This window comes from Mirounga angustirostris, unplaced genomic scaffold (assembly GCF_029215605.1).
Source record: "Mirounga angustirostris isolate CCGP_5_RB_7025 unplaced genomic scaffold, mMirAng1.0.hap1 SCAF_2, whole genome shotgun sequence".
Lineage (NCBI taxonomy): Eukaryota > Metazoa > Chordata > Mammalia > Carnivora > Phocidae > Mirounga > Mirounga angustirostris.
Genome location: NW_026991710.1, coordinates 98,575,949 through 98,602,916, shown reverse-complemented (window position 1 = coordinate 98,602,916; position 26,968 = coordinate 98,575,949). Strand labels below are relative to the sequence as shown.

The following is a 26,968-nucleotide window of genomic DNA, read 5'->3' as shown; positions in this document are numbered from 1 at the left end:
CCAAAACTACAACTACATATAAAACAACTATCTCTGAGAATGACCTGAAGACTAGCAGAACTAAGATTTTACAGAACTAAAGATATAAAGAAGAAGTCACATCAAGACAACCAGGGGAGGCAGAGATGCTGTCTACTCAGGACCCACACCCCCCAGCATGGCAACCCACAAACGGGAGGATATCACAATTGCAAAGGCCCTCTCTGAGGGACAAGGGTCCAGCCTCCATATCGGGCTCTATGATCCAGGAAACCTGCACTGCGAAGATGAGCTCCCATAACATCTGGCTTTGAAAACCACTGGGGCTTAAGTCCAGGAGAGCCAGAGGACAGTAGGAAACCAAGACTCTGCTCTTAATTCAAGGGCATGTGCACAGTCTCACTTGCTTTGAGTCCCAGAGCAGAGGCAACAGTTTGAAAAGTGCCTGTGTTACGTGTGAATGAGATTCATGGACTAATTTAACTGACTGAATTTAGGGCATGGAACTAATTTGGGGATCTGTTGGAACTTTCTGCAGAGATAGAAGTACTGGTGGATGCCATTTTTTTCACTCCCCTTTACCTAGCAGCTCTGAGTAGCTGCCCTACCTAGCAGGTGCCATTTTGACACTCTCCATCTCCAGTGCTAGCACCACTTGCCCTGCCCTGGCATTTCCCTTCAGACTTGCTGTACCAAGCCCACCCAGCCTGGCCTGTGCTCCTTCCAAGTGGCTCCGCCCCACCACACCTGATGGGTGGCCTCGGGGACAATGGTACTGCCCCAGGTAACCTCACCCTACCACAACCAGTGGGTGGTCCTCCACCCTGCCATACCAGAGGGGATGGGTGACCAGGGGAGTTTGCACTACAGGGTCCCACATGACACCTTCTACATAAAGCCACTCCTTCGAGACAAGGAGACATAATTGATCTACCTAATCCATGGAAGCGAACAGAGAATCGGGCAAAATGAAGAGACAGAGGATGTGTTCCAAATGAAAGAACAAGATAAAACTGCAGAAAATAAATAAGTGAAATGGAGATAAACAATCTACCAGATAAAGAGTTCAAAGAAATTGTCATAAAGATGCTTATTGATCTTGGGAGTAGAATGGATGAATACAATGAGAACTTCAACAAAGAGATAGAAAATACAAAGAGAGCCTATTGCATTGAAGAATACAATAACTGAAATTAAAAATACACTAGAGGGAGGGGCACTTGAGTGGCTCAGTTGGTTAAGCGTCTGCCTTCAGCTCGGGTCATGATCCCAGGGCCCTGGGATCGAGCCCTGCATCAGGCTCACTGCTCAGCGGAGAGCCTGCTTTTCCCTCTCCCTCTGCCTGCCACTCTGACTATCTGTGCTCTCTCTCTATCTCTCTGTCAAATAAATAAATAAAATCTTTAAAAAAATAATAAAAATGACTAACATTTAAAAAAAATACACTAGAGGGAATCAACAGAAGATTAAATGATGCAGAAGAACAGATCAACTTCTCTAAGACAGGGCTGTGGAAATCAACCAATCAGAACAAAAAGGAAAGAGAATTTTTAAAAACTGAGGATAGTTTAAGGCATAAGATCAAGCATATTAACACTCACATAGGGGTCCCAGAAGGAGAAGAGAGTGAGAAAGGGACAGAAAACCTGTTTGAAGAAATAATGCCTAAAAACTTTCCTAACCTGTGAAGGAAGAAAACATCCCCACTCCAGAAGTACAGAAAGCCCCAAAAAGATGAACCCAAAGACACCCACACCAAGGAACATTATAATCAAAGTGTCAAAAATTAAAAGAGATCATCTTAAAAGCAGCAAGAGAAAAACAACTAGTTGTATACAAGGGAGCCCCTATAAAACTATCAGCCTATGTTTCAACAGAAACTTTATAGGCCAGAAGAGAATGGTATGATATATTCAAACAGCTGAAAGGAGAAAAACAAAACCAAGAATACTCTACCTGGAAAGAGTACCGTTCAGAATTGAAGGAGAGATAAGGAGTTTCGTCAACAAACAAAAGCTAAAGGAGTTTATCACCAGTACACTGGCCTTACAAGAAATGTTAAAGGTACTTCATTAAATAGAAAAGGAAAGGTCATAATTAGCAATAAGAAAATTATTAAAGAAAAAAAATCTCACTGGTATGGGTAAACATATAGTAAAGGTACTGGGTCAACCACTTATATAACTATTATGGAGGTTAAAAGACAAAAGTAATAAAATCATCTACATCTACAATAATTAGTCAAAGGATACACAAAATATGTGTAAAATATGATGTCAAAAACAAAACGTGGTGGAGTAAAAATCTAATGGTTTAGAATGTGCTCAAACTCTAGTGACCATCAACTTAATATAGACTGGTATAAACCTAGGACGTTGTATATGAACCTTATGGTAACCACAAATGAGATAGCTGTAATAGATACACAAAAAATTGAGAGTAAGGAATAAAAACATAACACTAAGGAAAGTCACCAAATCATAAGAGAAGAAAGCAAGAGAAAAAGGAACAGAGAAGAACTACAAAAACAACCAGAAAACAACAAAATGTCAGTAAGTACATATCTATCAATAATTAAATGTAAATAAACTAAATGCTCCAATCAAAAGAAATAATGTGGCTGAATGGATAAAGAAACAAGACCCACCTACACATTACCTACAAGAGACTCACTTGAGATCTAAAGACATACACAGACTGAAAATGAAAGGATGGGAAAAGATATTCCATGCAAATGAAGCAAAAAAAAAATAAAACACAACAAAATAGACTTTTTTAAAAAGATTTTTTATTTATTCCAGAGAGAGTGGGGGAAGGAGCAGATGGAGAGGGACAAGCAGACTCTGCCCTGAGTGCAGAGCCCAACATGGGGCTCAATCACAACTCAGATCATGACCTGAGCCAAAACCTTAGAATCGGATGCTTAACCAACTAAGCCACCCAGACACCCCACAAAATAGACTCTAAAACAGAGATTGTAACAAGAGAAAGAGAAAGGCATGACAAAAGGATAAAGGGATCACTTCAACAAGAGGGTATGACGCTTGTAAATATCTGTGCACCCAACATAGAGGCAGCTTAATACATAAAACAAATATTATCAGACATAAAGGGAGAAATTGACAGTAATACAACAATAGTAGAAGATTTTAACACCCACTTACATCAAATGGATAGATCATCCATACAGAAAGTCAATAAGGAAACATTGGCTTCAAGTGACAGATTAGTCAAGATGGGCCTAAATACATACAGAGCATTCCATACAAAAACAGCAGAATACACATTGCTTTCAGGTGCACATGGAATAGTCTCCAGGATAGGTCACATGTTAGGCCAAAAATATGCCTCAATAAATGTAAGAAGCAAATATATCAAGCATCTTTTCCCACCAGAACAGTATGGAATTGATTTCTAAATCAATTACAAGAAAAAAAGTGGAAAAAAACACAAACACGTAGAGACTAAACAATATGCTACCAAACAACCAATGGGTCAATGAAGAAACCAAAGAGGAAATCAAAAAACTCCTAGAGACAAATGAAAATGGAGATACAGCATTCCAAAATCTATGGGACATAGCAAAAGCAAGTCTATGAGGGAAGTTTAAAGCATACAGGCTCTACCTCAGGAAACAAGAAAAAGTTCAAAAAATAATCTAACTTTATGCTTAAAGGAACTAGAAAAAGAACAAACAAAGCCCAAAGTTGGTAGAATGAAGGACATAATAAAGTTCAGAGTGGAAACAAATGAAATAGAGACTAAAAATCCAATAGAAAAATCAATGAAATGAAGAACTGATTCTTTGAAAAGACTAACAAAATAGATAAACCTGTAGCCATACTCATCATGAAACAAAACAAAACAAAACCAGAGGGCCCAAATAAAAATGAAAATTAGAAACATAATTAGAAATGAAAGAGAAGTTACAACAGATGCTACAGAAATGCACCTGGGTGGCTCCGTTGATTAAATGAAAATTGGGTCAATTCTTACAAACATAACAATTTTCCAAGACCCAACAACAAAGAAATAGAAAATCTGAATAGACCAATTCCTAGTGATGAAATTGAATCAGTAATAAAAAAAAAAAAAAAAAACCTCCCAATAAACAAAAGTCAGGACCAGGTGGCTTCACAAGTGAATTCTAACAAATACTTAAAGAAGAGTTAATACCTATCTTTCTCAAATTGCTACCAAAGAAAACACAAAAAAACAAAAACCAATGAGGGCAAAGAAATGCTTCTAAACTCATTCTATGAGGCCAGCATTACCATGATGCCAAAAGCAGGCAAAGAACACCACAAAAAAAAAAAATTATAGGCCAATATTGCTGATGAACATAGATGCAGAAATGCTTAACAAATATTAGCAACCCAAATTCACCAGTACATTAAAAGGATCACCATGATCAAGTGGGATTATTCCAGAGATGTAAGAATGGTTCAATATCTGCAAATCAATCAATGTGATACACCACATTAATAAAATGAATGGAAAAAATCATGTGATCATCTCAATAGATCTGAAAAAAAGCATTTAACAAAATTTAACATGCACTTAGGATAAAAAACTCTCAACAAAGTGAGTAGAGAAGGAACATACCTCAACATAATAAAAGCCATATATAACAAACCCATAGGAAACATTATACTCAATATGGAAAAGCTGAAAAGTTTTTCTCCAAAATTAGGGATAAGACAAGGATGCCCACTCATGCCATTTGTATTGAACATTCTAAGTCCTAGCCACAGAATCAAGCAAGAAAAATAAATAAATAAAAGGCATCCAAATTGGAAAGGAAAAAGTACAACTCACTATTTGCAGATGACATGGTACTGTATATAGAAAAGTCTAAAAACTCCATCAAAAAACTAATAAGTGAATTCAGTAAGTCACAGGATACAAAATTAATATACAGAAATCTGTGGCATTTCTGTGCATTAATAACAAACTACTAGAAGGAGAAATTAAGAAGACAATCCCATTTACAATTACATCAAAAAGAATAAATACCTAGGAATAAATGTAACCAAAGACATAAAAGACTTGTTTTCTGAAAACTGTAAAACATGGTGAAAGAAAGTGAAGACACCAGTAAATGGACAAATCTACCTGTGCTTATGGATTAGAAGGATTAATATTTTTTAAAATGTCCATAGTACCCAAAGCAATTTGTAGATTCAATGAAATCCCTATCAAAATACCAAGGGCATTTTTCACAGAACTTGAACAACTAATACTACAATTTGCATGGGACCACAAAAGACCCCGAATAACCAAAGCAATCTTGAGAAGGAAGAGCAAAGCTGGTGGAATCACACTCCCTCCCAATGCAGCTGAATAGAGAGCCTAGAAATAAACTCATGCTTATATGGTCAATTAATCTTCAACAAAGGAGGTAAGGATATACCGTGGCGAAAAAGACAGTCTCTTCAATAAATGGTGTTGAGAAAACTGGACAGATACATGGGAAAGAATGAAACTGGACCACTTTCATACACCATGTGCAAAAATAAACTCAAAATGGATCAAAGACTTAAATGTAATAGCGGAAACTGTAAAATTCTTAGAAAAAAACATAGGCAGTAAACTCTTTGACATCAGTCTTAGTGATATTTTTTTGGATCTGTCTCTTCAGGCAAGGGCAACAAAAGCAAAAATAAACAAATGAGACTATGTCAAACAAGGAAGGTTTTACATAGCAAAGGAAACCAAGACAAAAAGGCAACCTAGTGAATGGAAGAAGATATTTGCAAATGCCTTCTCCAGCTGAGAAAGTCCTACATGGCATCTTCTTCCGATAGGACGGGCTTCATCTACATTGAAAATCTATAGTTTGGTGTAGCCACCTTCATGAATTTCCTTAGCTAGATCTTCTGGAGAACTTGCTGCAGCTTCTACATCAGCACTTGCTGTTTCACCTTGGACTTTTATGTCGTGGAGATGGCTTTTTTCCTTTAAACCTCATGAATCAACCTCTGCCAACTTCAGACTTTTCTGCAGCTTCCTCACCTCTCTTAGCCCTCAGAGAATTGAAGAGAGTTAGGGCTTTGCTCTGGATTAGGTTTTAGCTTAAGGGAATGTTGTGGCTGATTTGACCTTCTATCCAGACCACTGAAACTTTCTCCATATCAGCAAGAAGGCTGTTTGACTTTCTTATCATTTGCGTGTCCACTGGAATAGCACTTTAATTTCCTTCTAGCACTTCTCCTTTGCATTCACAAGTTGGCTACCTAGAGCACGAGGCCTGGCTTTTGGCCGACCTTGGCTTTCGACATGCCTTCCTCACTAAGCTCAATCATCTCTACTTTTTTATTTAAAGTGAGAGATGTACAACTCTTCCTTCATTTGAACACTTAGAGGCCATTGCAGGGTTATTGATTGGCCTGACCTCAGTACTGTTGTGTCTCCGGGAACAGGGAGGCCTGAGGAGCGGGAGAGATGGTGGAAGAGCGGATTGGCGGAGCTGCAGAACACACACAACATTTACCAATTAAGTTTACCGTCTTATATGGACACAGTGTGTGGTGCCCCAAAATACTTACAGTCATAACATCAAAGATCCCTTATCACAGATCACCACAGCAAATATAATAATAATGAAAAAGTTTAATATAGGTGACATAGAGACACAAAGTGAGCAAATGCTGTTGGAAAAATGGTGCTGGTAGACTTCTTGATACAGGGTTACCGTAAATCTTCTTTTTTTTTTTTTTTAAGATTTTATTTATTTATTTGAGAGAGAGAGAATGAGAGACAGAGAGCACAAGAGGGAGGAGGGTCAGAGGGAGAAGCAGACTCCCCGCCGAGCAGAGAGCCCGATGCGGGACTCGATCCCAGGACTCCAGGATCATGACCTGAGCCGAAGGCAGTCGCTTAACCAACTGAGCCACCCAGGCGCCCTACCATAAATCTTCCATTGGTTAAAAAAACAAAAACAAAAACAACATCTGCAAAGTGCAGTAAAACGAAGTATGCTTGTCCCTCACTGAAGAAACCAAAATCAATCCAGAACCCTAGCTGCGAGGGAGTCAGAGAAATATGTTTTTGAGCTTTCTAGACTCTTCAGAAAATGAAGGCTCACCAGCAGAAGGTTGAAATAGATGCTAACGGAGCCTTGCTATAGTATCTACCAAAGAGATACACCGGTGAATGTTTCCCTGGTGCAGCTGGGAAAGATGAGAGAAGAACTAGCTATATGAAAACTTGGGGGGATGCATTCTAGGCAGAGGAAAAACGGTTAAAGAGGCCTGGAAGTGAGAAAGAGTATTAATTAACCTAAAAAACAAATGACAAAAGTATCAACCTCCTCCCAAAGCCTCCCCCACAAAAATACAAATGGCAATTTCAAGAAACGCAAATTTTCATTTAGAGCATTAATGCAGTAAGTAGAGATGCTACCACATACCCAGTCTAATCCTCCGCTACACGCACGCAGAGGCTGTGGTCCTCTATTTAGCCAAGAGTTGTGGAATACCCGTTCTCTCATGTGTGAGGAAGCCTGACAGTGACATGAATGTGGAATCAAGCATGAAAAACACAACATAACCGTAACAGCTAAGGTGCACCCATCCATTTCCCTTCACTGAGGAGAGGGTCCCAGACAGAGATTGAGCCCTATACAGGAAAGTCACTGGTAAGATTCATATGCCACCTACAGGGTGGTATTTTGTTCCAAAGTGAGAAGGCAATAAGAGATACTGGAGTCCTGTGGCCAGAGAGATAAATATACTATATATTCAGAATATTAAACCTCAGAGACATTCTAACCCAACCCCCTCATTTTACAGGGGAAAAAATAGAGAGGTTGGACATCTTGTTGAGGGTGAATAAAGTCAGTGGAATAATGGGACTAGAACCCTTAATAGCAAACATACCTTTTTTTAAAAGATTTTATTTATTTATTTGAGAGAGAGAGCAGCAGGGAGAGGCTGAGGGGGAAGGAGAAGGACAAGGACAAGCAGATTCCTCGCTGAGGTTGGAGCCCAACATGGGGCTTGATCTCATGACCCTGAGATCATGACCTGAGCCAAAACCAAGAGTCGTCCACTTACACGACTGAGCCACCCAGGCGCCCTGCAAACATACCTTTTTACCATGTGCTTCACTTTGCTTTAAAGTTGTTCTTTTTAGGATCATTATCTAATGCTGAAACGTGAATGTGGTAGTTAATCTAGCTAATTGTGATCAATTTAATATTTAGCTCCTTATCAGTCAGATGGTATTCAGAAAAACTGTTTCCAAGTTAAGAACACTAAGAAATTAAAATATTTTAAAAACTCTGAATACTGCTTCCTTTAACCCAATCCAGTCCTACTCCCAAGGATATGTTTAGTTTCACCCTTAGTGAATTTCACTTCCAGGGTTGGTTGTGTTTTTTAAAAAACTTGGCAAAAATGGTGAAAACGGGCCAAAGCATTAGAAATAAAGGGTCATAAAAAGGTGCTTTAGATGAAGAATTTCCTCTAAAGTGTCATGGAAGCTAAACTAGTTTCTTCATTAGTTTGAGTGGCAGATCCAATTACAGAACTCAGAAGAAAAATGAGATTATACTACTGACCTGTTTGCCAGATTGAATCTTTAACCCACTGAGCTTCGTGTACTTTTGGCATTCCATATTTGGTTAATGTGACACAAATTAAACTCCCAACTCTAGAAGAGCTTAGCTATATTTGAATTAAGTGACAAAATATCTAAACGCTGTTGCTTGAGGACTCAGAGGCATTATGCTCTCTTGTAGAGGAATAAGCACTATTGTGTGGGATTCGATGATAGCAGAGTTGAATTGGATTATTCAACCATAGGACGCATACACTTTATAGCACCTTATCGCTTTACAAAATCCTTTATTTTAAGATTTTATTTATTTGTCGGAGAGAGAGAGAGCGAGAGAGGGAACACAAGCAGGGGGAGTGGGAGAGGGAGAAGCAGGCTTCCCGCTGAGCAGGGAGCCCGATGCGGGGCTCGATCCCAGGACCCTGGGACCAGGACCTGAGCCGAAGGCAGACGCTTAATGACTGAGCCACCCAGGCTCCCCTGTGTTTTTTTTTTTTTTTTAAGATTTTATTTATTTATTTGACAGAGCGAGAGATAGCAAGAGCAGGAACACAAGCAGGGGGAGTGGGAGAGGGAGAAGCAGGCCTCCCGCGGAGCAGGGAGCCCGATGCGGGGCTCGATCCCAGGACCCCGGGATCCTGACCTGGGCCAAAGGCAGATGCTTAACGACTGAGCCCCCCAGGCGCCCCAGAAATAACATATTTTTAAGGATTTTGTAAAGTGAGAATTCTGAACCTCTGTATCACTGAGCACGAGGTTCGGAAGGAAAACGTTTGCGCGTCCCCGCGGGGTCAGCTCCGAAAGGCCGCGTCGCGGTGCGGGCTGACTGAACACGCGCAAGAAGACGGTCCGCCCTCCGCAGAGAGGTTGGCGATCTGAGGGTCAAGGAGAGAGGCGCAAGCTGTATCGGCCCTCGTTATCCCATCCCGCAGTGCCTAGAATATCCTTTGTGGAAGGAAAGAAGGAACACTTCTTCTGCGAGAATAACGATGCCCTAAGGGGAAAAAGCCTCCGTGGTCCGGTCGAGTGCAGCCCGCGGCAGGGAAGCAGCTGCAGTCTGCTTCGCGTTACAGGGTGGGGGCTTGCACCGCAGTCGACTGCTGCCCTCCCTGCTGCCCGAGGCCGCTGTAAGCAATGGAGCCCCTTATCTAAAAGTCCAGTCCTCCTCTCTTCCTCTGTTCCAGCCCACGCAGTAGCCTGTGGAACTGTCTTAACAGAATGCCTATTTCCTCGTGCCAGTTGGGCTTGGGAAAAGAGTCTTAGTCTGGACTATGAAGAGGGTGACGTTAATTTAAAGTTTAAACGTGTCCGATATATGTAAGTACAATGGGAAGGTCAAGAGAGCAGGAGAATGGGCAAGCGCCCCAAGATCGGTAGGAGGAACCAGTGGATTGCTCCGTCAGATTTTATTCCTTTGGCCTTTTTGCTTCGGAAATGATGGAGGTAAAGCAGAGTAGTGATATCCTAGATGCTCCTAGGAAAACCAAGGGGTTTGGAGGGAGTCAAGGAAAAGACATTAAAGGGAAGGAGCCGGGTTCAGATTTCCTAATTTGTCTTCCCTCTGCCTGGCACCAAGTTAAAACCTCTTTTCATCAGGTGAATCGCAGCCCAATCTGGCTAAAGCAGTTGAAGGGCTGGCGAGGAAAATGGTCAAGGGGGTGGGGGGGTGGGGGTTCCTGCAAGTTCTGATGCCCACCCACCCCCGCCCCGGCAGGAAATCTAAGAGAGAAGCCTGATAGCTCTGCGCAGTCCGAGGGAGCCAGGCACCGTGGCTTTGGCCGGTGTTACTTCATGAGAATTGGGGCTCGGAGAGGCCTGATTTCTCAGAAGCCAGAAATCCTTTTTTGTTGTTGTTGTTGTTGTTGTTGTTAAAATCTCCCAGTTTTTAAACAGTATAACAGATTGGAATGCACTTGCCAGGTCTGCAAGTTTTCCAACTCAGGTTCATGGGCTTCCCCCTCCTTGGTGGTTTTGGGACCTTAAAACTGGAACTTATGACTTATATTAGGTGAAGGGAATAGGTTTTTCTCCTCTCACTCATTTAATAAATGTTCATGTTAACAGTTACCAAAGCTGTATCCATCAGTAGCCACCGATGGATATAGGGATGTGTAAGGTACAGTCCTGCCTATAGATCCCAGGGGACTTAGGAGACAGATAAACAGGAAATTACATTACAGTGAACTTCTTGTAATTAAACAGATATTCCCAAGGTGGGGTCCACGCTGAAGGGCATTTAACCTTTCCTTGAATGTGAGCTGTGCCTTAAAGGAGTCCATCTATTAAAGAGAGTAGGTGCTTTGTAGGAGGTACAAATGAACAGTGACGAAAGGGAGCAAGGTATGTTTGAAGAAATTGCAATTATTTACTGCAATTAAATGATTATCAAAACCAAGGATATTAATTAAAAGACAGATTCCCCTCCAGAAAACAAAACTGGCTTCTCAAGACCCATCTCAGATTTACTGAATCAGAATCACTGAGTTTTTTTTAATGGGCACCCTAGGTGAGTCTTACTATCAGGCTTGGGTGAAGTGCATTCTGTTCATCTCCACAGTAGAGATTGTGTCAGATCTGAAAATAGGATTGTCTGCCTGGATTAACCAGCTGGGCTACTCCGGGCAAGGCAGCTAGCCTCTTTGTGCTTACACTTCTGTACCTGAAAAATAGAGCTAGAGTATCCGCTTAGTAAGATTGTCTTGCCAATTAAGCAGAAAATACTTAGAACATTATCACTATCCTGCTCACCACTTGATCCCCAGCCCATAGTATTGGGATAGGTCCAGAATAATTACTCAATAAATATTTGTTGAATGACTAAGACTGGGTAGCTATCAGGGGCCAGATCCCTGGAGTCCTTAGTTCTGCTTACTGTTCTAGGTACAATCTCCGGGCAGCCAGCCTCTCTCCTCCACCTAACCTACCTGGAACCATATTAGTTACCCCCCAAGTGACTCATTTAAAAAAAAAACAAAAACAGAGCGCCTGGGTGGCTCAGTTGGTTAAGCGACTGCCTTCAGCTCAGGTCATGATCCTGGAGTCCCTGGATCGAGTCCCGCATCGGGCTCCCTGCTCGGCGGGGAGCCTGCTTCTGCCTCTGACCCTCCCCCCTCTCATGTGCTCTCTCTCTCTCATTCTCTCTGTCTCAAATAAATAAATAAAATCTTTAAAAAAACAAAACAAAAACAAAACCAGAAGTAGCTCCTTTATCAAAAGATTTCTAGGGCGTACATTAAAAAAAAAGAAACATGATGTGCTATTTCCCTGTAGTAAAGTGAGAAAACTTTGTGAATCACTGCTGCTATATAAAATTAACAGCTCTACCTCATTTTGTTCTTCTCTCTTTACCTAAGGCCGCTGTGGTACCATCTGCTCAGACACTTAAAATTACTGACTTCAGCTTCAGTGACTTTGAGCTGTCTGACCTAGAAACAGCACTGTGCACAATTCGGATGTTCACTGACCTCAACCTTGTGCAGAACTTCCAGATGAAACATGAGGTAGGAATACAGTCCTGTCCTTTGGAGGAGAGAAAGAGAGAGGGTGTGTATGTGTGTGTGTGTGTGTGTGTATAAGAGAGAATTAATCAATATTACTGTCACCTAATGCCTACCTGAGATTTTTAAAGAAAAATGATCAACCCTAAAAAGACATTTGTTGGGTTCTTACTAGTTGCCAAGCACCAAGTTGAAGAACAGGGGAGAGTACTTTCAACAGTGGGAGCAGGGTGTGTGCAAAGGCAGGATGAGAGAGTGGGGCTGGGGCTGCAGAGCCCTGGCGGAGGGACGGAGGGTGGTAAGGGAAGCAACTTGGAGACGAAGGTAAGAAGCAAATCGGATATAACCCTGTAGGCTATTCAGAAGAATTTGGATTTTATCCTGAAAACAATGGTGAGTCACTGAGGAATTGTAAACACAGAAGTAACTTGATCCGATCACAGAGGTTATGATAACACAGTACTGAGAAGGGCCAAAACAAAGTGAACTCCTTTGGAAATGAGGGAGTACAGGCACTTGATGTGAGGCCAAGCTTGTGGTTTGAACAGGGGTTACCCATATGGGGGGGGAAGATGAAAACTGATTTTAACCCCTGTTGATTACATTATTAACCTCTCAGAAAACAGCAGGGCTTCGATCAGTATCTTCTAATACCCGTCTGGAGATACCAGGGAATAGCTACGTATAGCATCAAAGAATAAAGGAGAAGAGAAAGGATTGTTTGGGGGAAAAAATGTAGTAATTTGCCTTTAGAGTTAATTTTTTTCTGGTCAATCAAATTTCTAGTCTTCTTATACAGATTTCCTGTCTGGAAATTTAAATACCTTAGAGGCCTCTACTATTTAGCAATTCACGAATTCATAAAATTAAACTTTATTAATATATACAGTGTACCAGGCACCATGCTAAGCCTTCATTTCAGCAAAGAGTTGTCCCTGCTCTCAAAAGCCTCACAGTTAGGAACGAAAAGGAAGGGCTAATATAGCTAGGTTAATACAGTGCCGTTGTTGGTATTCTTGGGGTATTCTTTCTTAAATATAGCCAAAGTTTATATGACTCTTGGGTGAAAACAAACAACAACTGTCTATGGACTCTAATAATACTTCACTCTTCTTAGAGCCATGTTGATTAAAGGACATCATGTTACTTGATTATTTCAAGAAGCTCTCAAGCACGCTTCTCTGGTTATTATTGGCCCTCTTTGAAATTCAGATAGCGTGAGAAGAGTAGAAAGATCATGGGTTTTAAGTTATAGCTCTACTAGTCATGAGCTCTTATTTCCTTAAGGGATTCATCTCTCAAATTCTCCATTTCACAGTCTGTTATGACTTCCCCAGTGGGAGTCTTGTAAGAATGACACACGCATCGATGTGACTGTACGTATGCATGTGTACAAAGGTATACTCCTATCTCCTATGACGTTTTGCTCCTTATAGTATCACCCCATCAAATTTCTCTACTGTAGGTTATAGGGCTCATTTTTAAAAGCCTTTTCAATTAATGGACTAAAGACCTCATTTAGAGCCAGTTCTCAATGTGAAACTCAGTTCAGCTTCTTGCTGGTTGCATGACCTTAAAAATAAGCAAGACAGCATCTCAAATCCCTTTCCATTCTGAGATTTCCCATACGTTAAACTAGTAATGATTCCGTTGAAAGAGCCCGGCCAGGACAAAGGAATCTGATCCTTATACCTATTTATGAAGTTTTTAAAAGTTGATTTATTTCTTATTTCTTAAAAACCTGTAAGTTTTCAGATAGCATGTGAGTGTTGGATATGATGGTAGTCATTCAGAATTTTTTTAAAAATATTTTACTTACTTATTTGAGAGAGCGCACGTGCACGTATGAGCTGGGGGAAGGGCAGAGGAGAGGGAGAAGCAGATTCCCCGCTGAGCAGGAGCCAGACTTGGGGCTTATGACCTGAGCCGAAGGCAGACGCTTAACCGACTGGGCCACCCAGGTGCCCCAGTCACTCAAAATTTCTTTAGCAATCTTTATTCTTCCCTTTCCTTGAATTTTTGTTCATTAGGCAGGTATTTTTCTTTAATGTCTTGTTCATTTACTCTCCTTTACTGTTTGAATAACTACTATTCTGATTCCGGCCAACATCAACTTGAATACCACGGTCATTCTGATTGGCCTTCCTGCCCTAGTGACTCTCCTGTCGTGTTTATTTGAGATGTTGTTGTCAGTATAATTTTAGGGTGATAAAATTTTTTAAATGCTATTGCTGGAGAGGATGTTGGCATCATGAAGCTGCCCCGACAAAGAATCTTTCCTACTGAAAGATCTGTCAAATCTTCATGTCTTTTCTTGGCTTCCAAATCTTGTGTTACTCTCCTACAAACATGGCAACCATTGCTCTTGCTGACCTATGAAACAGACTCTTGACTTTACTTGAACAAATCTGCATGTGCTGTGCGTATCTTCACCTTCTGTCTTTCACATGTCATGCATCTCCTGAATGGACCCCGCTTGCAAGGCTGCTCCACTTCTTGCCACAGCGCACTTTTCTCGTGCTCAGAGCCTGACTCAACCCCAGTTTTGACTTCATACCACTTGGAATACTGTTGACAATTTGTGGTCTCGATTTTCTTTCTTTCTTTTATATGTGCACTTTTATTATTTTCACTCCTGATTGAGATTCTTGAGGGCAGAAACTGAGCTGTTTTCTGGTTCTTCTCTTTCTCCCAGAGCATCTCGAGTCTGCCACTCAGGACATAGGAAGCCTTTGTCATTGTTGGAGACTGATCAGTGTATTGAGCTCCCTAGAGTCATCCACATTGTACCTAATTATTCAGTAGTCCCATACAAAAGGCTGTATTGCAGATTTGAACATGCCAGGCACATCCACCAAGCACTGAGCTGATCTGACTGTAATTTTCCTAAGTGCTGTTAACATCCTGATAGACCTATAAATACACGGAACAAACTGATGGTTACCAGAGAGGAGGGGGTTGGGAGAATGGGCAAGATGGGCGAAGAAGAATGGGAGATACAGGCTTCCACTTATGGAATGAATGAGTCACAGGAATAAAAGGCACAGCATAGGGAATATAATCAATGATACTGTAATAAGCTTGTATGGTGATCAATAGTAGTTAAAATTGTGGTGAGCAAGGCATGACATATAGAGAAGTTGAATCACTATGTTGTGCACCTGAAACTAATGTAACATTATGTGTTAACTATACTAAAAAAAAAAAAAAAAAAAAATGTTTTTAAAAGATTATCCTGATAATAGAATCCAAAACTGTACTTAAATCTAGTTCCTAACTACTGTATCCTTTGGATTACCCAGTTCTCTTAGGCCCATCTTATTAGAAGCATAATAGAATAGTCCGTCAGGAATTAATATTTTATTATTAATTCATTTTGGTCACTATTTAACATTATATGATATATGTGCATATTTAATTATATCTACAGATTTATGATTAGTAAAGAGATATATCCATAGGTTAAATTTCTGGGTTTTCCTGCTTATTTTCCTTGATTCTTTAATTCATCACCAGTAATTTTCTATAACACTTCATAGTTTCTAAGCATATCCAAGCAAGTTTAGAGCTCTTACTTAAATTCTGCCAATAAGACAAAACTATCAGCTTTCCAGCTGATTTTGTTCAGAAATGGTCATGGTGAAAGGAACTGCACTGTACTTGGGATTAACGAATGTCAGTCTTAGACACACAGAAATCCTCTGCTAAATATGGTGACTTGGAGATGCAAGAGCTAAGGGACATTCAGGTTGCTTGTTATCAGAATTCCCTGTGAACTGCATTATAGAACAGGAACAAAAAGACGTGAAAAGAAAAGGAGGGTTATGAAAGCACTGATTTTCTACCAAATCCTGTATAAGCAATTTCTACCAACAAAGAGGAAACCTTGTTTTTGGCCTACTTCTGCAGCCAGTCATTCTGTGTTGAATATTGTTAGAGCAACATTCTTTTCCCTGGTACTTTTTCCATACCCCAGGGCGATGCTCTTTGTGTTTGAAGTATCTCCAGTGATGTACGTAGGAAGAAGCTCATATTTATTTTTACAGATCCCCCAAAGTATAGTAAATCATTCAGAATTGAAGAGAGGCAGACTCTGATGCTAACACAAACAAAAAATAACTATGCTGAGGGCCCATGAGTCTCTGGGGACTTTATTGAATACACTACTTAGAAGTTGAATTAAACCCAGCTTTTGAGATTTTCTGAAGTCTGTCTTCTTTTTTTTCCCATCTTTTAAAATAAATCTTTTTCATAGGGACCCCAGGGCTTTATTTTGCATATATATTTTTAAAAATTATTTCTTGGTAACCAAGCAGTAACCCTGCCTGAATATTTAAGCGTCGTTTAAAAGGAACAAAAGACCTGCTGATTGCCTCAGGACTTGGGAGCTCCATTCTGTGCTTGGCCACTTGCTCTGTATCTCCTCGCCCAACCCACCTGCTCAACCTTGCACCCTGTACCTTTGCAGAACTAAAAACTGGGAGCATGAGAAGAACTTGAGAGTGGCTATTTCCATGACTTTCTAAGAGTGAATCCATACATAGTTGACTATTTGGATTCTCCTAATTGATGGCACATGGACACAATATCTTTTAAAAAGCTAGTCAGTGCCCTCCCTACCCCATGCCAAAAATACCTTCCTTAAGGCTCTCTTGCCTTTTACGTCTCATTTAGTTAGCATGGTGGTGAACATGGTGGGCTCTGAAGTCCAGCTGCTCAAGTTTGAATTTTAGCCCCTTCCTTTACAAGCAACGTGACCTTGGGAGAGTTGCCACTTTGAATGTCCATTTCCTCATCTGTAAAATTATCAGAGTAGTAGTGCCTGCCCTAGAGTCCTGAGGGTTAGAGGTAAAGGCTTTGTACAGTTCCTGGAACATAGTAGATATGTGTAAATGTTAGCAAGTAGTGTCACTACTTACTCTTTTTTTCCTAAAGGTTCTTTGCAGGTGGATTTTAAGTGTTAAGAAGAATTATCGGAAGAATGTTGCCTATCATAATTGGAGACACGCCTTTAATACAGCTCAGTGCATGTTTGCTGCTCTAAAAGCAGGCAAGATTCAGGTACTTTCTAGAGCTGTTTTTATATTTAAGACCTCTTCTTGCTTTGCTAGTAAAATTTACAGCATATTCTTTCAGGTTTTTTTGTTGAATGTACACTAATGATGATTAGATTAATGTTTGTTGCTACTTACAAAATAAATGACATCTTGTTAATTGAAGACTAGCATGGCAAAATACTTAGTTATTAATTTTCCTTCACATGTAAAATATATGGCATATTTTTAAAAATCCTTAAAATAACTTCATGTTAAATTTAATAGTCTTTGGGCAAATACTTTCTCTGGAGGAAATTTCTACAGTATAAGAAAAAGTATCAAATTCCTCCTGTTCCCATTCAACTTGCTCCATAGTAGAATTCCTCGAAAACCACTGAAGTGGCTTCATAGATAAGTCCGGGGTTTCCCATTTTCTCTGGAGCGCTCAGTTAAATTTTATAAGTAATATTTCATGGAAAAGGTTTTAATATCATATACATTGACCAGAGACTGTGTACAAGGAAGATCAATGCAGAAAACGTTCAAGTAATTCATTCCTTTCCAGGCCAAATTTTATCCATAACTCTGTCCTTAGATTCTAACTTCAGTGGGAATCTACTAGTTATTCTAGGTAAGTGATTCTAGGCATCCATCATATAACTGTTTTTAATTCAGAGCCTCCATGCTCTTTAAAAAAAAAAAAAGTAAATTCTAAAGATGTTATTCTCTGTCTCTATTTCCATAGAGAGCACATTTTAACTGGCTAGAGCTAAAAGAAGGGATTGTTGTCCAAGAGGCCATATGAAATACCATAGTAGTATTTCCCTGCCATAGCAAACATTTATAAAAAATAGGATCAACTTATTTTGGGCTGTGGAAAGGTCATCAGGATTATATTGCTGAAGACCGTCCTTGCTTTTTTATGAAGAATAACAAAATGATGATTTTTATCTGATGTTATAAACATACTATGTAGAATGTTGAGTTTCCAAAAGAGTGGAGCTGATAATGATTTCAACTTGTTTTCTTACTGATGAAGGAGACCAGCAGGATAAATAATACAAATGGCAGATATTACAAAAATAACCTCTGTTTGGCTTTGGAACATATTGTGCAACTTTTTAAAGCCAGATTTTCATTTCTAATCCTCTTTTTTATGTATTGTTTTGCTTAATATTCACATTGTCTCTGTTCCTGAAGGATCTAGCAACTACCAGCAGAGAGTGAGGGGAGCAGAATCTGCAGGCAACTAGAAGTCAGAGAGACAACAGCCGGTTCAAGTTTATTTTGATGATTCCCCATATATGTAGATAATGTAGAGTTAATGGTATTTACTGTAGGTGGAGATTATGGATTGTTTGAAGCACTTCAACTTTTTCTGTTGATAAATGACATTTGTAATAATCCCCTTCTGAAGACAAAGTACCACTGATGCCCTGCAGAATAGGATTCTCCCATGGGTCCTTTCTGACCATAAGGAAGCACATGTGAAAAGCACTCGGAAAAACAAACACATGGTTGGTGAAAAGAGGTAGAATAACGAACTTTACCAAATTGTCTTTCTCCTTCTTTCCACTGATGTCTTTGGTCATGCAGAGCAAGCTGACCGACCTGGAGATACTCGCCCTGCTGATTGCTACTCTCAGCCACGACTTGGACCACCGTGGTGTGAATAACTCTTATATACAGCGGTAAGGCGCCTTTTCCCCAGCTAAAGAAGAAAATGTTTCTTTTAAATTCTAGGGCTGGTTTGTTTTTGTTTGTTTGTTTGTTTTTTTAACTTATTTTTTTTAAGATTTTATTTATTTATTTGGGAGAGAGAGCGAGCGAGCGGGAGCGTGCAAGAGAGAGAGCACGGAACAGCAGGGAGGGGCAGAGGGAGAGGGAGAAGCAGACTCCCCGCTGAGCAGGGATCCCAACTTGGGGCTCGATCCCAGGACCCTGGGATCATGACCTGAGCTGAAGGCAGACGCTGAACTGACTGAGCCACCCAGGCGCCCCTAGGGCTGTCTTTTTTAAAGTAAAAGCAGCAAAATTTGATGGTACCAGATTTCAGTTGATCAAGGCCCCATAATGTACTCTGGTTTTACTTAAGGGAAATGGAAAAAAAAAATAATCCAAATCCAACATTGCGTTGGTAACATTTCTGGCCTGAAGTTCAAAAAAATCTTTGTGTTGAGAATCTTATTTCACAAGATAATTACTAAGAGTTTTGCTTTAGTTTATGTCTACCCAGCTTAAGAGCTTCATTAGAAAACTAGTTCAAAAAAGATAGAGTTTTACCCTGAAGCAGAGAAGATCATATTTGAAAAGTGCTTAGCGCGATCCCGAGTCCTTAATGAGCACTCAGTGGAAGGAGGCTTTTGGTCTTAGTGAAGACAGTATAGCGCAGTGTTGGCAAGTTGGGACCTGCAGTCAGACAGGATGCAAACCCTACCTTTGCCACAGAGAAATAAGCAGCTTATTTCTCTGTGTTTCAATTTCCTGATCTGCAAAATGGAGACAATAGCTTACCTCCCTCATAGGGTTGATGTCAGTCTCAAGAGAGAACACGGGTCAATACCAGATGGAATGCGCGGTGCATATTTCAGTGTTAAGTCTTCGCAGCAGATGCTAGTGATAGTCCTCTCAACATCAGAAGCCTGCTTTTTGGCTGATTTTCAGAGCAGATACTAACTCGAGACAGGTGTTTCAGGCTCCCTCCCAGGCCATCCTTAAGTGACATTTGCAACGACAAATGAGATGATAAAGGTGACATCACTTTTCGTCAGATTTTGAGCCTCGGGGATGTGTTTACTTACCTGTAGCAACATAGTTGAAAAGCCTACATCTTAATGGCAAAATCTCTTACTACTGAGGATTTTTTTTACGTATGCAAGTGATGCAACTAATGGGTAGACCTCTTAAGGAAATTCCAGATGTCTGGTATCTGGAGGGAATTTCAGAGAGCTCTCGAACCACCTTCCCTTTATCTAAATAAATGGAAAACTTCATGTAACAAGAATTGTAGTGATGCGGCCACCGTGTCCTCTGCTGACCTCTGATGGGAAAAGGTAGCAAGCTCTTGCCCGAGTGTCAGAGACTGGCTCTTTCCTCTTTAAGATCTGAACTTAAAGAGGAAACGTTGTGGAGAACAGATGGATGCCATGTCCTTTGTCCTCTGTGCTCCGCCACGCGATCGTGCTCCTGAGCCTCACACTGACACGGCAGTAATTACGGAAGGGAACAACGACATGCAAAGATGTTTAGCGCGGGTCGAGGGCAGCCGGAAGTCCCGAGCCGGCCGTGCTGTGTCCCGTCCGTACCTCAGAGCTGAACCTAACATTGTCAGCGTATGGCTGGATCCAGGATGCCATGTTGCCCTGCTTTAGAGTGAAGAAAAATACGCAGCTATTTTTCCTTCGTTTATTTAAAAATAATTACCCGGAAAAACATCTGGAGAAACGTCATCTTCTCTTCAAAAAAAAAAAAAAGTCCTGGGAAAAATTCATAGACTGCAGAATCTTGCCTTCACACACACCACAAAGCAGACTTCCACCGAGTAAGAGTAACTTTAAGAAAGAAGTTAAGATTTTTATTTCTTCCTACATCTCTGTGGTTTGAGTAGAGGAAACCAAGAATTTACCAGGGATGTTTCTTTTTTTTTCTTTCTTTCCTTAGTGATACTTCAGGAGGATTTTCTTAACCAGGGAACTCTTGGGGGAATAAGAGTACCATAAACATTCCCGTATAAAGAGCTAACTTGTAAAAAGGCATACGGTGTCCGACCTCGTCTGTACTCAAACACTACGTGAAGAAAACCATCACAATCAGAGAAGGCACAGAAATGAAACTAATATATCAAAAAGATGAAGAGCCCTCATGTGGTAGCAAAGTTAGAAACTGAACTTCTGTCATTCGTTCTTCTTGAACATCTTTTCAGAAAATTAATTTGAAGTAAGATGTATAGGAAACCATGTTTTGACCCATTATTTGGTCCTTTGATGGCTTCCTTGATTAGGAAAACTGTCATTATGAGGAGTACTGCCAGTGAAATATTTGGAGGGAGAGTTCACTGTTGTGCCTTCTTCTCCCATTTGGGCGGGTAAAACAAAGAGTGGTTTCAGATAGGTATTAAAGTATTATTTTAAAAACAGGCAGTAATGGGGACAAAATGTCACAGACATCCACTAGAGAAAGCACGGTGTGACACTCGGCTCACGTTGAGAAACCTCTTGCATTAGGCCTGCAGTCAATATAAGAAGACTGTTGTGGATGCATTTATTTGGTTAGATTTGAGTTTGGTATTTTATAAAAGAAGAGAATGAAAGTGTCCTACATTTCAGGCAGCCGGCTAATGGGCAATTACTAGGGCCTGGCACTTTGTTAGGCAGAAAGAGAGCTATAGAGTATAAAATGTGTTTCCTGTTATTAAGTAATTTTCGTAGTCTCATGAAACAGTTGGTGATCAATATAAGAAAATACCCAGTAAGTCCTGAGTTGTTTAGTAATGTGGACCATAAGTGTTGGGCAGAGGAGATGGGTCAAGACTCGTGCAGTCCATCTCCACTTTAATGGACCAAGTGAGACAAAGTGGATCCTAAGAAGTGGGTAGGATTTGGAGAGGAGAGAGGATGAAGATATCCCAGAAACAGTCTGAGGTGGGTGGGCATTCTCACAGACCAGCGATGGCTTCCTGGCCCGTGCAGAGTCCAAAGGCTCACTGACTCGGGACGGAGAGTAAGAGGGTGAACAAGTAGAGGTAGAAGCCCCTTGGAGGGAGAGCTATAAAACTAATCAGCGAGCTTGAGATTTGGTAGAGTGAAGAAACGAGGAGCCACTGCAGTGGGTAATAAAGACCTTGTTGAGGAAGGAAAGACTGAAAGTCAAATACAAGGTGCAGTGGGTAATAATTAGAAGCACAGAGTTCAGCTCGGAAGCTGTTAGAACAGCCACGTACATGGTGACCATACTGGCTACAGAGAGGAAGAGATGGAGGGAGAAATGTTTTTCCATTTAATATTAAACAGATGCTTATATGCATGAAGGAAGGGGGAAATCATGTCTCGTGGCCCAAGAAACTGAAACAGCGATGGAGCCATTGACGAAAATGGAGGAACTGGGAAGTGTGTGTGTGTGTGTGTGTGTGTGTGTACTTAGGGAGGAAGGGACATGAAAGAAGGGAGAGGAGTGTTGGCAATGGGGAGAAAATAATAAATACGATGGTACTTAGAAGAAGTAAAATGATTAAAGGAACGGGTTTTTTTTTTTTCAAGTTCCCATAAAATTAGAATGAAAGTATTTCTGGTAACCATAAACAGACCGTGTCTCTGTCCTGGGTCTGTACCCTGGTCTTCCCCGCTTACTAGAACAGCAATGAGCTGGAGTCCTGGCCTGGCGAGGTGACAGTAGACGGTCAGCAGGCTCTGAGGGCCTCAACAGGACAGGAGAGACAGCACAGGAATCACAATTTGTGAAGTTCAACTGGGTAGAGTCTATATTAGCCAGGAATGAGATCATTCCCGATTAGGATGGAGGGATTGAGAGGCTGGAGTTTCTCAATATGCAAAAAGTGCAAGTTCAAGGAGTCCTAATGTCACTAGCTAATAATAATAATAGAAGTGAACACTTAATATGGCTCTTAACCATGTGGCGCTGGGAACTCTTTTTAGTACTTTATATATGAGTTCAGTTAGTCCTTAGACCACCCCTCAGGAGCTATGATGGTTACGGTGGTTAAGGACCAACTTGAGCCAGATACCTGGGTGCACAAGCAAATACCGACTCCATTTGATCTTGAGCGAGTCATTTAACATCCTCTCTCTATTTCCTTCTCTGTGCAGTGGAACAATGACAGCATCTCTCTTGCAGTTTGTTTTGCTTTGTTTTGTTTTAACAAGGATTAAGGAGTATAAATAAATGTAAAGGTCTTGGAACAGTACCCAGCACAGAGTAAATGTTCTCCAGTTTTTAGCATTTTCTTTTCTTTTTTTTTTTAAAGATTTTGTTTATTTGAGAGAAAGAGAGTGAGAGAGAGAGAGCGCGCACAAGCAGGGGGAGGGGCAGAGGCAGAGAGAGAAGCAGGCTCCCTACTGAGCAAGGAGCCCAATGCGGGACTTGATCCCAGGACCCTGGGATCATGACCCGAGCCAAAGGCAGCTGCTTAACCAACTGAGCCACGCAGGTACCCCGGTTTTAGCATTTTCAAAGGGGGATACTATTAAGGACATATAGGAATTCAAGATCTTGCTTTGTGCCATGGTGGGACATGGAGCAGGCAGCAGCAAAAATACTGCGTCTAGCAGCACCTAGCAGCTGCGGAACAAAGAAGGGCGTACGTATTGTTGACGGGAAAAGAGGCTATCAGCAGGGTCACGGCGGTCAGAGAACTAGGGTCAAAGGTCAAATGCATCATCAGCTTGAACATCTGTGGCATCTAAAGTGATCACGGAGAACGCGAAGGTAAATTAACCCCCGGCTGCTCGAACACAGCGGTGATGCTTTGGAGAGAGAGAATACAGTGGGGTTGACGTGGCTTATGAAGAAGACTAGTTAAGAGATCCGAGCCCAGAGCCATCTGCGTGGGTGAGAAGCAGGATCAAGGACGGTCGTTAAGAGTCTGTAAAACGGAATCCTAGGGCAGCAAGCATTGTTTTTCTCCCAGAGCTTACATTTTCTATTGATTTCTGAGGCTTTCTATTTCTAGAACATCGTTCTGATTTGGGCACTGGCATCCTGACGCCTCTCTCAGAGACGGACCAACGACTGCAGGACAAGAGGAAAATGCAGGAGTGTGGGCATAAAATTCGGTGGCAGCAGTGACCTACACGGGTCCCTCGGACAAGATGTCATAGAAAGAAGCAACACAGCCTTGTGTTTGAAAGAGTAAAAAGCAACGGAACGTAGAATACATTGGTGTCCACGAATATTTTGTAAACAGGAAACTTGGGGCATTTGTCACCCTTTTATTGATTCATAAGTCCGTATTTTTAGAACATAAGTAAAGACAAACACACATAATTTGCATTCATCTATCCCACAGCCTGAGTTTTTCTAATACGAAACAGTCCTTTCTGCATTGTCTAAAAATGTAAAGTGTGCTCGACATTTTAGGCATGTTCGTGTTGCGTCCACCTAATCGCATTTCTGGGCCAGCTTCTAACTAGGCCAGTGAGTGGCAAAGCACCTTCTAATTGACCCCTGCAGGGAGTCTGTTAAATTGCGCAGGAAACTCAACGCGGCACCAGCCCGCTGGAGTCAGAGGTGGGCTGAGGATTTTGATGTGGAGAATGGAAATGTCCCATATTAAATAAAAATTAAATATCAACTACTTAGCACAGCGCCTGACATGTTCGAGGCTCTCAGGAAATGGTAATTATTATCATTAGGGAAAACAGATCGTACCAAGCTCAAGAGGCTTACAGTCTAACAAGGTAATAGACGTATGAACGGCTAACGACTGGCAGAACAAAATGGACATTAAACTAATACCATATGTCCTTGAATTTCTTGCATAAATGAAAATAAACAGATACTCTAGAAGTGAAGGGAATGGGGAAGGCTGCAATTGTCATGTTGAAGTTGACTTTAGCATAGCTAGTCCGAATGGTGAGAAAAGGCGCTGGCCAAAGTAGAGAACGGAGACTACAAGGCAGAAGGCAGAGGGAGGCCATCATGCTGTTTACCCTGGGCCCTCCAGTACTCAGCAGCGCCTCAACTACCCGTGGCGTGGATTATTACCATGTGCAGTTGATGTGTTCCAAGCCTGCATCTGCAGCCCAGACCCGAGTACAGACGTTTATATTAAACACTTGGTGGACCTCAGGCACCTTAAAATCAACAGATGCAACACTCAACTAGACATCTTCCCGCCTTCACCTCCCATCCCTAATCATTCTCTCCCGTTTTTCCTCTGTCGGTATATGACAAGGCAGACACTTGGCATGCATAGTTTCTCCCCAGGAATATTCCTGCTGGGTCCCCACCTCGGGATTCATTGCCAACTCCTACCTCCTAAATAGTTTTCAGATAACTGCTCCTCAATATGCAGGATCCCATCATCCGGCTCCGGTCTGTCTTGTACCGACGTTACTAGAACTGGGACTACTATCTTCCCAGTAGTCTCCTAACTAACTTCCAGTAGTCTCCAGTTTTGATTCCAGCAAATTTATCTTTTTTTTTTTTTTTTTTTATAAATCTGCTCATTTTATTCCATCCATTGTCTTCCCGTTGTCCAATGATAAGCACAGTATCTGGTCCATCATACAACTCCCTAAACATGGAAGGAGCAAAGAAGACAGGCAGGAGTTAACTTGGCAAAAGTTACAACAGCACAAAAAATGGAGGTTTGGGGGCCAGCAGTATCAGTGGTAGATTAAGCAGGAATAGATGAGATTCCCCATTCTCTTACCTTTATTTCCCTTTTATTGTTTCTGTTTTCCCTTAAGCATCTCGTACTCTACTCAGTTTCTTCCTGTGTTCCGTTCCTTCAGTGTTGGGCAGCTTCTCTATCTTCAAAGTAAATGATACGTAAATTATCGATTCATATAGTAGAATAAAGAAATAACAAGTCGACTGTATTATCCAACACTTGGGTTGTACTTTACAATTCATAACGCCCTGTCCTGTAAATTTGAGAAACAGAGACTTGCAGGAACTCTTTTTCTTTTAAAGAAAAAAATAGTGAAAATGGTGCTTCATATTCACATGTGAAGGGTCATGAGAAAGATGAGGCAGAGGACTGTGCTTGTCATGCTTTAGAACTTGATTTGTGACTGCCCCGTTACATATAATGAACTGAGTAGAGTATCCTTCCCTTCACTCAGCCAAATGGTCTCTACCATTTTCCCCAAGTTCAAGTTAACGAGCTCACGGAATATCCTATACTGAAATAACTTGGATCCCACATGGGGCACTTGTTCTGACTCAGCCGTCTGCTTCCTCCCTTCAAAGGGGGATGTGTGCCGACTCTGCCCCTTTTCTGTGCCTTTCAGCACTCGTGCCTGATCAGCCCACCTCAGTCCAGTCTTCTTGGCGATGTAGGCACGCATGACTATGCTCACCTTCAGCCTTATTTCAGAGGAAAGACTGGCTCTACATTTGTTTCGGATTGTAAATTAATTGCAGTTTTGAAATTGGAAAATATAATTGGTACAAGTATTTCAGAGGGTTTTTTTTCATGTTTAGAGGAATTAGTCCTTTGTCCTCATTCCTTCTACTATTTTATCAATATTAAAACCAGTGAAATTGTTCGTACTTTGAACTGGCACCAATTACTCTGGTATTTGAAAACAACTTGACTCTGTCTTCCCCGGAGATTAACTCACTGTTTTCCTCAGCCAAAGAAGAGAAAATTGTTAGTTTGGTTAATTTTGTGCAGTAGCCTCTTTTTTCATTAACTAGCATTAAGAAGACACGAAAAAACTGACATATGGGGGAAATGGGTAATTTTTAAACTGTTTTTCTATATTCAACAAAATATTTTTCAGAACTGAACACCCACTTGCTCAACTCTACTGCCATTCAATCATGGAGCATCATCATTTTGACCAGTGCCTGATGATTCTTAATAGTCCAGTAAGTACCTACTTTATGGTTGTGGAATTTTAAAAGAGAGCTTTATAAATTCAGTTTTATTTTTAAGTTTTGGATTTATTCCCAGCACCATAAATTCTTGAGCATGCTTTATTCCTTTTTGGGTAAGGAAGGCAAAGCCAAAACATTTAAAATCTTCCCAGCCTCGCTTCTGTAGACAACCAAGACTGTCTAAATGTTGCCTGATAAAGGGTATCTGGTTACTCACCTCTGTTTGGTTTTTGCAAACTAGAAACAAACAAAACTAGTATTTTATGGCTTGCAGTTAATTTTCCTTTTTTTCTTCTCAAACGAAGTGGCTTATACAGCTCTCTTTCAAAGGTT

General features: G+C 40.9%; 1 protein-coding gene across 7 annotated transcripts in view; it reads left to right on the top strand.

Annotated features, from left to right (window-relative positions):
- The window catches only part of PDE5A (phosphodiesterase 5A), a 143,840-nt gene that overhangs the window by 95,300 nt on the left and 21,572 nt on the right, over positions 1 to 26,968 (top strand). For all 7 annotated transcript variants that reach the window (XR_010409508.1, XR_010409506.1, XR_010409507.1 and 4 more), the window contains exons 12-15: positions 11,892 to 12,038; positions 16,971 to 17,096; positions 18,668 to 18,762; positions 26,539 to 26,626. Coding sequence is in view for 4 of the 7 variants with exons in the window: in XM_064584986.1 (XP_064441056.1) it covers positions 11,892 to 12,038; positions 16,971 to 17,096; positions 18,668 to 18,762; positions 26,539 to 26,626 (456 nt within the window). In the remaining 3 variants the exon portion in view is untranslated. The remainder of the gene's footprint in view (positions 1 to 11,891; positions 12,039 to 16,970; positions 17,097 to 18,667; positions 18,763 to 26,538; positions 26,627 to 26,968) is intronic.